This window comes from Balaenoptera acutorostrata, chromosome 11 (genome assembly GCF_949987535.1).
Source record: "Balaenoptera acutorostrata chromosome 11, mBalAcu1.1, whole genome shotgun sequence".
Taxonomy (NCBI): domain Eukaryota; kingdom Metazoa; phylum Chordata; class Mammalia; order Artiodactyla; family Balaenopteridae; genus Balaenoptera; species Balaenoptera acutorostrata.
The window spans coordinates 68062463-68074086 of record NC_080074.1 but is presented as its reverse complement, the minus strand read 5'-3'; the positions used below and the strand labels follow the sequence as shown (position 1 = coordinate 68074086).

General features: G+C 36.0%; 1 protein-coding gene across 5 annotated transcripts in view; it reads right to left on the bottom strand.

Annotated features, from left to right (window-relative positions):
- Positions 1-209: 209 nt before the first annotated feature.
- SLC38A4 (solute carrier family 38 member 4) overlaps positions 210-11624 on the bottom strand; it is a 69816-nt gene continuing 58401 nt past the window's right edge. For 4 of the 5 annotated variants that reach the window (XM_007179235.3, XM_007179233.2, XM_007179236.2 and 1 more), the window contains 3 exons: positions 4989-5133; positions 3991-4088; positions 210-2489 (listed from right to left, as the gene is read on the bottom strand). In XM_007179235.3, the coding sequence (XP_007179297.1) occupies positions 2388-2489; positions 3991-4088; positions 4989-5133 (345 nt within the window). In that variant the 3' untranslated portion in view covers positions 210-2387. Of the gene's footprint in view, positions 2490-3990; positions 4089-4988; positions 5134-5586; positions 8427-11624 lie in introns of those variants that run through there. The other variant, XR_009009724.1, reaches the window with a different exon arrangement.

The window sequence follows — 11624 nt, the reverse complement described above, 5'->3', positions numbered from 1 at the left end:
TATAAAATAAGAATGATTTAGAATTAGCTGTGTATTTTGCCAAAATAAGATGGCAACTATATTTTTGAAAGCTATAAATGTATATGTCAAGAGTAACAATAAAAATGGAACATATGCCAAAATAAAAGAGACAATATTTATATTAAAAATGTTTTTTCATGTATAAATAATTCACAGCCTTCAACAATAGAAAGAAAATTACATCACAGTCATTTGAAAAGTTCATTTATTATATACCAATATACACTTTCTGTAATAAAAAAGCCTCCCAATACATTGAACCATCTTATAAATGAAATAAGAAAATAAAGTTTTCATCTGTTTATAAATGGGGCTAAATTAACCAGTACAAGATGCCATATGTATGTCTGCCCTGCAGTCTATGAGATCTATGATCCTGAAAAAGGCCATGAGAAAAAAATGGTGCTTTATTATTTGGCACTGTAGTATTGCTCTTGAATATTTATATAATTACACATGTTGATATTTTCAAGTCAGTCATTTCACATGTAAAGCATTCAAAATATATACAGATTTTACAGTTTTCAATTTTTTGGATCAATCTTTGTTATTTACATTTAAATACATTCAGACCAAACATTTTTTTAACACTCAGAAGGTACCTTTTTTCACTTTCTATTTTGATACACTCTTTAGATGAATGAAAATAGAAATATATCTTAAAAATGCTACTTGGCAAATTTTTTCCAATAATAGTAAGTCAGAAGTTATGATAGTTTCTAGTAATGCTCAATTTCCTTAACAAAGTGCACCATTTTACAGTATTATGACTCTAGAAAATAATACAGAAAACAAATATATATTTACTTAAGGCACATTCCAGCAAAAACTATTGAAATATGATTTAATTTTATCATACTTATATATACCTATATTTCATATCATACTTGGCTGCACTAAAATATACAATAAATGTACTTGATACTGATTGAGAAAAAAAAAAAGGAGCAAACTCCAGAAATTCTAGGCAATGAATACTAAATTTTAAATCCATTTCATGAAACTATGTTGTAGAAGTGAGCAAGAATAATCATTCGCATCTCTTTGTAGTGTTGGCATTTTTATTTTTATAGAAAATGGCTCAACATTGTATTAAATAGCAAATGAATGTCAGCAAATACCTGTGCAAGCTAAAATGAATGAAATCCTATTTTAGACCTGCTAAATTAAAAGAACAACCTTAGTATTGATAATTATTTGCAAATAGGGAACTTATTTTCTTCTAGATGATTACGATAATATTGTAAACATTGAAGAAGAGCATTACTGAACTATATAACTCAGATTTCAAATTTAAAATATCCCCAATAAACAGATACATACACATAGATTTTTGAGCCCATCAAATTAATTCCCTACTCCCACCCCCAATAAGATAAATGTTTGACTGTGAAGAGAGAAAACTACACATGTAAAAAATAAAAATCAAATGTACCATACATTAAAATTCTGATGACTACAGAATAAGATTATATACATAAACATATAGCAATCACAGTTTCCTGCACTGAATGTTTATCAAATAAAAATGTATCAAACAATACTGGGTAGTGTAGCTCCACGTGAATCGTGGTCTTCTAAAAATTCTGAATGAGAATGGAAGACGAGAGGGAGGGCATTGTTCAGTGACAAAACTATGACAAGAGGATTGGGAATAACATTGATAAATGCTTCCAGAACACGCAGTTTAGCTATAAGCATTGTTTTGCTGTTGCTCTATAATTTAAATAAAGCCCCTCTCTATGTTTCATAAGATGTTTTAACATTTACAAAAGATCTACTGAATGAAGAAGTCACTAATTCAATGTCACAAACAGGATGGGCAAAATATTCCTTTATTGTTGACCATAAGATGTTCTAGCCTGGTGTCTCATGTACCGTACAGAGACAGTTCATAAAACATGCCTTTTGCCTCTGTTATTAAATACACCCAGAGTATTTGGTGCAAGATTGAGGGAAGGCATTAAATGGTAATAGCTTTGCCACCAGGGCATTTTTGTTTGATGTTCTGAGAATACAGGAATTTGGTACTTTTGTGGGGGGAGAAGGTGGGAGGAGAGGGAAGAGGGTATTATCATGCAGCTACCCTTATTCTGCTTGTGCAGAAGCAAAAATACATCATCTCACACTGCTCTAGTAAAACCTGTGTAGAAATGTGCACCACAGATTTTAAACACATAAACAGCCATTTGTGACGAAAATGATGATTTCCTCTTCTGCAGGTGCCTGGTGATATTGCTGGTAAACATCTTTGGACTCTTCCTGTTATTTCCTGTGAATAGCATTCCAATCGAGATAACTCAGAAGTCTTTGGGAGCATAATTTGCAACTGTCTCCAACAGGAAAATATAGTATTTTTCCTTGGGTTAGTGATGCTTGGAATTTGGGGGATTGTAAATCCAGTCAATTATAATGAGTGCCATGCTTCCAATCATAAAGATGATTCCAACCACAAGGAAAATTAAAGCCTGTAAGTCAGAGAGAACTTGTCAGGGAACACAGAAACTATACTTCTTTAGTACAGTTTGCTTTTATAAGTTGCTTACTTAAGGCAGCCATCTGATTTGCATATTGAATTGTATTATGCTTATAGCTTAGATGTCCATGCCTAGCAGTTCAATCAATTTAGAACCCTAGCTGGGGAAAGAGGGTGAATACAGTAGTAGAGAGATTTAACCCAAATGTTCAAAATAGAAAAATGGTTAATTGATTTGGTACATCAAAATGATGGAATACCCCGTAATCATTACAAATCAAGCAATAGAAAAAGATTTAATGACCTAGGGAGTGCTCACAATCTTTTAGGTGAAAAGGGTCAGGTTATAAACGAGTAGTATGTATGATATGATTAAATTTTTTAAAGCAAACAAAAACAAAAGCCTAATATAAAGCATGTTTCATATTCCTTGAAAAAACTTCAAAGTGTATGTGTGTGTATGTAATTACATATATACACATATATATACATGTACATATAATTACATACAAATATTTCATAATTTTAATGCTAGAAGGAGCCTTATATATTACCACACAGATCAACCTCCTAATTCTACATATGAGGAAAGAGCAGCTAAAGTTTTTATTTCACTAGAAAGGATCTAGGAGATAATTTTACTCACTTTTATATCTGGTCAAACTGAAAATAAAAAGACAAGTAATTTGCCAAGGTCACACTGCTGTAAAATTCCAAGCAGAATGGACTACATAGAGTGGAAATTATGGGGCAAGATGATGGGGGGAGCTTTTGATACCAAAGTCCCTGAACCATCCGGAGAGGAGAATGATTCCCAGTCAAAATTCAGGGTCAGTCAGTCAGACTCAAGCCTTAATATAAGACTTTATCAAGCAGTCATTGATAATATTTAATATTGGAAAAACAATTATTTCTAGTATATATTTTTGTAGTACTATCATGGGAAAGAAATATATACTCCCCAGGTTAATAAGACTGTAAATGATACTGTAAGAGATTAACTGGAAAACGAATGGTTCTGTTTCTTAGTCCACATCAGGGGACAACAAGGTACTAAGGAGGGGAAAACAGAAGCAACATTTTTTTTTTTTTGGCCTTACAAACCTAACGAATATGACCAAAATGTTTAAATTTTTTCATCACACTGCTAGGGAGCCTAATTCCTTTCTGCATAATTTCCTGTGGATAGTGCAGCAATAGCTTGGTGGTGGAAACTGGAATATATGGAAACCTGTGGGCAAGCTCCATTAGCATTTGACAGGTAGGAAGGACTCAGCACAAGACATTTAATATTTGAAGAGAAGAAATCCTGGAATCATCTGAGTGACAGAAATCCATGCCCCCTTTCTCTCCACCAGAGAGTTCCAGCCCATCTTTGATTTTTGATTCTTGTGCATCAATTCATTTTTTGGAACCATGTGCATGCATTTCCTGGTTTACTCTATGTAGTCAAAGAGCAAGTTATAATGGGAAACATTGCAAACCTTACTTACCCCGACCTTTTGGGGTGACCTAAGAGGTTCTTTCTTGACAAGTTTAAGATAAAAAACTGCTGGAAGAATGAAAATCAGCATAGTGGCAGAAGAAGCCCCTGAGGAGAGACACCGGACAGGTCAAAGTCTTACTCAGCAGGTCTGACTCAGCAGGGCAGAGACCCAAGGGCATACACTTGAAAGAAACCAAATATAAAGCGACCCTAATCAAAGCATGAAAAGCTCTATAAGCTCATGGATGCTTATTCAAAGAAGGTATGTTTATAAATAAAATTTAAATGCACCTAACATCGTAGCTGGCTAGTAAGTATACATCACATAAAATAAGCAACAAAAAGGCTGAATGTTACAAATTTATAGGAAATTAGTAATATAAACACATTCTAAGAAGGCTGAACTCATCACACACCCTTCCGATCCACTTCTAACTTTTCAAGTTGCCTACACCTGAGTTTTTAAAGTTTTATATTGTATTTAAAATGTGAGTAAACCCTCAAATCAGCAGAATGGAAAATCAAATATATTACAAGGCCACCCAGTTAAGGGAAATAATATGCTTTACAAAGTCAACCTCCTCTTCCTCCAAAGACATCCTTTAAGGCTCAGCTGATACTCACAGACCTAAGAGGGCATCCTGTAGATAAAATCTATCTTCCTTCCTCTTTCTGATGCAGAGTTAAGACCTAGGTCCAAATCCTCAGTTCACTCCAAGGTATATGACTTGACTTCTATGGGGCTCAGTTGTCTTGTCTGTCAGAAAAGGCAGCTAGACTAGATGACCTATAAAGTAGGTTTTAGCACTAACATTTTCTGATCCTATGAATAACGTCCAGTGTCACCTGGGAGGGAGGGATGGTGACCAGCTGGAGCCCAGCTGGACTACTAGGAATTCTGTGAGCCTGAGATGGGCTGGGATGCTTGACCTCCCATCACTGGCTCCCTGTCCTCACTTTATGGACAGCTTGAGTTGATTAAATAAAAACCATTCTGAAACTTACCTATGAATCCAAAGATGTATTTTATAGTTGGCACCAGGATGACCAAAACATTATCCAGTGCAATAAGTATGGCTGCAATCAGGAAATGTCTTATCCAGCTGAAGGGTCTTTTGGGAAATAACAGTGTGGTCACTGATGTACGAATCTACAACAAGAAAGTGCAAAGGCAAGGTCACTGCTTTTTTTTTTTTTTTTAATTGAAGTATAGTTAATTTATAACGTTGTGTTAGATTCAAGAGCATAGCAAAGTGATTCAGTTATACATATATATATATATATATTTTTTTTTCTCTTTCAGATTCTTTTCCATTATAGGTTATTACAAGATACTGAGTATGGTTCCACATGTTATATAATAGGTCCTTGTTGGTTACTTATTTTATATACAGTAATATGTGTATTTTAATCCCAAACTCCTAATTTATTTCTTTCCCCTTTCTGTCACTGCTTTGTTTTTAACTTTATCTACTATTTCAAATATTCTCATCCCTCTAAAGCATTTTCTTTGTTTTTCCTTTTTCTCCCAGAAAAGATTTTGATGCTGATTTTTTTTCAAATTTTAAAAATTTTAGTAAAGTAAAAATAACATAAAATGTACCATCTTAGCCATTTTTAAATGTACAGTCCAGTGGTATTAAGTACATTCATATTGTTGTGCAAGTTTGATGCTGATTTTTGATGTTTGGTAAAGTGTCATTTTCCTTGGTGATCTATCTTGTGCTCACTTTCTCGGCTTTCAGAATTTTTTTCTTGAAAATAATCTCAGTCAGAAAGAGATAAAAGAACAGATAAGATATATAATTCAGAGACACAGTAGAACCCTTGTTGATTTCTAATCATGTCTCATCAGCCTGGATTAAGTATGAAGGGCAAGCACTGAATTTATTTGCATGTGATTGTGAGCAGAATTTTTACAAACCTAGTGTTTCTTAATTTTACATTTGATTTACCATTTTTGCCAACTAATATTTTTAAAAATATGATATATTTTGTGTTTACTCCTTTCTTTTTTCCTCCTTTTACCTCCCCACAAGTATAGATGATAAATGCACAAAAGGCAAAGAACAAGACCTAATAATCTTAACACTCCTCATTTCTACCTTAGTGTCTTGCACGCAGGAGGCACTCAATAAATGTTGACTTAAGTTGAACAGAGCAAAACTTTTCCCTCCCTTTGAGATCCTTGACAGATTTCAGCCCTATTTCAGCAGCTGAAATAAGTAGGGGAAGGGTCAAGAGAGGCTCCAGTTGTAGCACCTGCTCAAGTTACCCTGATGTAACCGGATAAAAAGATCCTTGCGGGTAGAGGGAGGGAGTGCCATTTATGTTTGAACAGCTTAACAAAGCTGGAAATACTCTTATCTTTGGAATCTTTTAGAGGACACTTTTGGACTTAGTGGAATTCGTTTATTGGCTTTTCAATAAGTGAGCACTTGAGTTAAGCTAGAACTTCCCATTTTTAGAAACGCTAGGATTGATTTTCACTTTAAAATTTTGCTTCTGAAGTCTCTTAATGGTGTGGAGATGGGAATTCACTTAAAAGAGAGAAAATGTAAAATATATTTTGAAACACACATATGAATGACAAAAACTTTGAGCTGAATTGTTTACAGTGTCTAATGTGACATTCTCTTCATACCAGTCCAGCAAAAATTAAAGCCATCTGCTTAGGTTTAAAAGGCAATTTCACTTCCAGAATGGCAAAGCCAGATAGTCTCTGGAAACGGTTTGTTTGTAATGCATTTTAAAATTTGGATGACTGAAAATTATGAAACTCACTCTGAAAAGTAGACTGAGGAAAACAAATGGTTTGATTTTGTTTTCCCCAGCAGCTTGGAAATTCTACATTATGTCCTACAATTAGGGCTTATTCAATATTGTCCTAACTTAATAAGCTTAAAATAAGCTTTCGATGGTTCATACATAGTGCTTAAGGATTTATTTGTCTGAAAGTGATAAACTTATAGCATAAACAAGTAGAATACAGGTTATTTTCAGGCAGGGGTCACAGGTATGTGCTTTTCAGCCCTTTGTTGAAATAATGCCTTTAATTCTATAAGCTGAGTTAGAGGCAAACTTATATGTACAGGGCCTCTGAATGTAAATAAATACAGTTTCCTAAGGTAACTCCCAGAAAGACGAAGATTTGGCCTAATGATGTAACAGTATAGAAAGTTTACAGGAATAATGGTTGAAGTAAATGGTGAAATCTTGCTCTTCAGAATGAATAAGGAATAACAAAATCCCAAACAGAACTGAAGGCATATAGAGTTGCCAATGCATTCCTAAAATGGGCAACAGGACAAATAGGGAGATAGAAGGCTGCTGATGGTGGTAGTTGGTGGAAAAGAATAGAATGAAACTTGCTAGTCATTCCATGTTAAAACGCTGCCTTGAGGGGTGAGCCTGGGATCGAGAGGTCCCCAGCAGCTCTATTTACCTGTGTCAAGATAGAGGTGACTCTGACTTATTACCCAGAGAGCCTTGCCTTCCGCCCCACTTATCTCAGTGCCCTTTTCTCTCTGACACAAACTGATAAGAACCTGGAAATGTGGGTCAGATGCTGTGCGTGGGGAAGTCCCCAGCCACAGCCCCATGAATAATTCTAGAAAAGTTCCATGCAGTTCTAGAGAACACATCTGTTATTTCCAGAGACAGTGTTCTGAGCCTGTTAGGAGGTGCTGTGTTCTAAAGTGGGGACTCAATGTGAAGTCAGAAACGTGGAGGTTGAGTAGAAATTGGGAGCCTTAGTTCTGAACTCGAAAAAAAAATCCATTCTGTTGTTGAGAAGTGAACCATACTTCAGTAGGATTGCGTAGGACAAGAGTGTAGGAAATACCTATGCATCACTATTCTATTCCAGTTCATAGCAACATCTGCCATATTTCTAGGCCTATATCTATATTCACTTCAAAACAGGAAGTCTGAAGGCAACATAAGTGAAAAGATTGGTTTTACTAAAATAAAATGAAGAGGAAGTAGCCAAAGAATCTGAGACACGATCTCCTTTCTTTTTTTTAAGGTGCGGTAGGTAGAATTTGAGTCTGTGTGTTCTTGATAAACCCATTAGGGTTATTGGGCTTTCTGTTTTTCATGGTAATGTGTGCATTTTCTGCATAAAGGGAAGCACAAGCTGAAAATAGCATTATCCTTGGGAAGGAGGTGCAGTCCCATAATAGACATCCCACTCCATATCACCCCCTCCCACTACTAAGAAAGAAAAAACAGTATTGAGTGGCTTGTGAAAAAGCTAGAGTCTTAATTCTCTTTATTTATTTATTGTTCAATAAACACTTCAAGCACTTACTTTGTGCACTTTCTAAGAAGGACAAAGCTAACCTGTCTGGAGAAAAGAAAGATAATAAATGGAGAGATAAAAGGAAAAAGCAACCACCACCACCAACAACAACAGAACTCTTGTCATCTCTTCTTGGGCTCCTAAGAAAAAGAACCAACATATTTGTTGATAATAGGAGAATACAAAATAATACCTAAAACTGATAGATTTTAATCCAGATTAAACCTAATCCATATTAGGTTTTATTTGTTTTATTATTTGTATGCGGGGATATCAAAGCAAAGTAAATAACTTTATTAGTCAAGAGTTTTCTTAATTCAAAGAAACTTATCAGGAGAACCATGCTGTTTGACTCAGCATTTGACACATGGAAAATCTTGGTTCTAAACTGTAAGAAACAAACAAATACATCACAACCAACTTCTATCACTTTGGGAGAGAAGTCTCTGAATGTAGCCTTGTGGCACTTGACTGGGACAGGGAGGCTGGACCCACTTTTATGTCATCCATCAAAACCATGGAGGCTTGGTTCAAATAGCCAAGATCCTCACCCAAACTGAAGTTCGTGGCAAATGTCAGCGAGGGGATGAATCTATGCTTTTGCTAAAAAAAGGCAGTTCATACACCTCAAGAAAGGGCAAGATTCATTTGGAGACAATTTTTCTTAGCAAACCTTGTTGAGCTCATCTTGGGCCAGTCACCATGCACACAACTTACCTCCAGGGGAAAATGTGGACAATTAAACAGACCATCTCAATGTAACATTGTAGGGGTGAGGCAGAATTACATGCAAAATGTTTCATAAATGATAATGTTGAGTTTAAATACATAATGAAGGATAGCAGTTAGTTAGTTTTCTGAAATTTGGTTCTAATGGTCAATTTTGGTTTTAATGGGCATCAGATGGGAAATGTTTCCAAACTACTATGGGAGATACAACTAATGGGAAATGTGTTGCCATTCCTGACGGTCAGATTTATGCCACTGCCTGATCTGTTATACAGGGGAAGAATTTCTGTGGACCATCTGGGTTGTTAATGTCAAAGTGAAATGGTCATCACTAAATGAAAGGCTGACTTTCACTTCCCTTTATCATAACCGCAGCCATCAGTGTCATGCTGTGAGCAATGCATTAGTTCAACTATTACCAACTAGCTGAGTAATGACAGCCAAGTCCATTAATCTCTTGAGACCACGGTTTGAAAGCACTGTATTTAGGGTTTATGAATAAAGCAATACAGAAGCACATAACAGATTTCTTTTACAAAATGCTTTGATTCAACAATGATATGAGTGCCCACTGTATGCCAGAATTTAATCAGTAATATCTTTACACACAAAAAGAAGGGTTCCAGATATTCTTTTCTTGGCGATGCTGTTTGCTTGGAAATTTTACCCTATGGTACCCTTTCTGTCTACAGCTGTCTTCTGCTTTGTCCCCACAATGGAGCTGATTTTAGGCTAAAGATGAGTGCATAACATTTGAAATACTTTCAGATATATGAGAGGCAAGACATTATTTAAAAGTAAACTCTTAGCCGCCATAGTAATAAGGATCTGATTTCATGCACTCATGAAAAAGGAATGTGCCAAAAAATAATTCAGCACACAAGCTGCGTTTAAAGTGACCGCAGTGTCATTATATGAGCAGTCCTCATCTGCTTGGCCCTGTATGGAACATTCTGTGCAGGACAGTGCTGGCTACTGTATCGCTGACTTTTCCCCCTAAAATGAATGGTAAGTTCAGTGCTTATGAAAGTAGAAGAGTTGGCAGGAAAGTGCAGACCTGTGTTTATCCATAGGTGGTGATTTTAACTCATGCAGCTCAAGTCTCCATGACCAGCCCTGCTCTGTGATCCCAGAACAACTGGCGCCAATGGCAAATGCCATGTAGGGACCGTCCTAGTACGAGTCTGGCAAGAGGGTGTGTGTCAGTCTTGGGGGCAGTAGAAGAAGAGACATGTGATGGATAACACGACTAGTTTTCAAGAAATTTGGTTCTAGTGTGTAATTTACTTAACATGAATCTCCTTCTCATTAGCCTTCAAGAAACCAGATTAAATAGAGTGACTTTTGGACGTTTAGGTAGCACAATAAACTTGGGGGAGAAAATGAAATACCTTCAGAACTGTGGTGAAAATGTAATATGATTTGAAAGTGAAAGTGGTTTCGGCTTTCAAATTTCAGAAGTTATATGAATTCCTACTCATTTCTACTAATCCACAAGAGAGAAGCACAAGATTTGCTGTTTTGAATTTGAGCTTAAAAATTAATTTCAGTTTCATTAGGTCCCATTTGTTTATTTTTGTTTTTATTTCCGTTTCTCTAGGAGGTGGGTCAAAAAGGATCTTGCTGTGATTTTGCACAGCAAAGGAAACCAAAAACAAGACGAAAAGACAACCCTCAGAATGGGAGAAAATATTTGCAAATGAAGCAACTGACAAAGGATTAATCTCCAAAACATACAAACAACTCATGCAGCTCAATATCAAAAAAACAAACAACCCAATCCAAAAATGGGCAGAAGACCTAAATAGACATTTCTCCAAAGAAGATATACAGATTGCCAACAAACACATGAAAGACTACTCAACATCATTAATCATTAGAGAAATGCAAATCAAAACTACAGTGAGATATCATCTCACACCAGTCAGAATGGCCATCATCAAAAAATCTACAAACAATAAATGCTGGAGAGGATGTGGAGAAAAGGGAACCCTCTTGCACTGTTGGTGGGAATGTAAATTGATACAGCCACTGTGGAGAACAGTATGGAGGTTCCTCAAAAAACTAAAAATAGAACTACCATATAACCCAGCAATCCCGCTACTGGACATATACCCTGAGAAAACCAGAATTCAAAAAGAGTCATGTACCAAAATGTTCATTGCAGCTCTATTTACAATAGCCAGGACATGGAAGCAACCTAAGTGTCCATCAACAGATGAATGGATAAAGAAGATGTGGCACATATATACAATGGAATATTACTCAGCCATAAAAATAAACGAAATGGAGTTATTTGTAGTGAGATGGATGGACCTAGAGTCTGTCATACAGAGTGAAGTAAGTCAGAAAGAGAAAAACAAATACCGTATGCTAACACATATATATGGAATCTAAGGAAAAAAAAAAAAAGGTCATGAAGAACCTAGGGGCAGGACGGGAATAAAGACACAGACCTACTAGAGAATGGACTTGAGGATATGGGGAGGGGGAAGGGTAAGCTGTGACAAAGTGAGAGAGTGGCTTGGACATACATACACTACCAAATGTAAAATAGATAGCTAGTGGGAAGCAGTCACATAGCACAGGGAGATCAGCTCGGTGCTTTG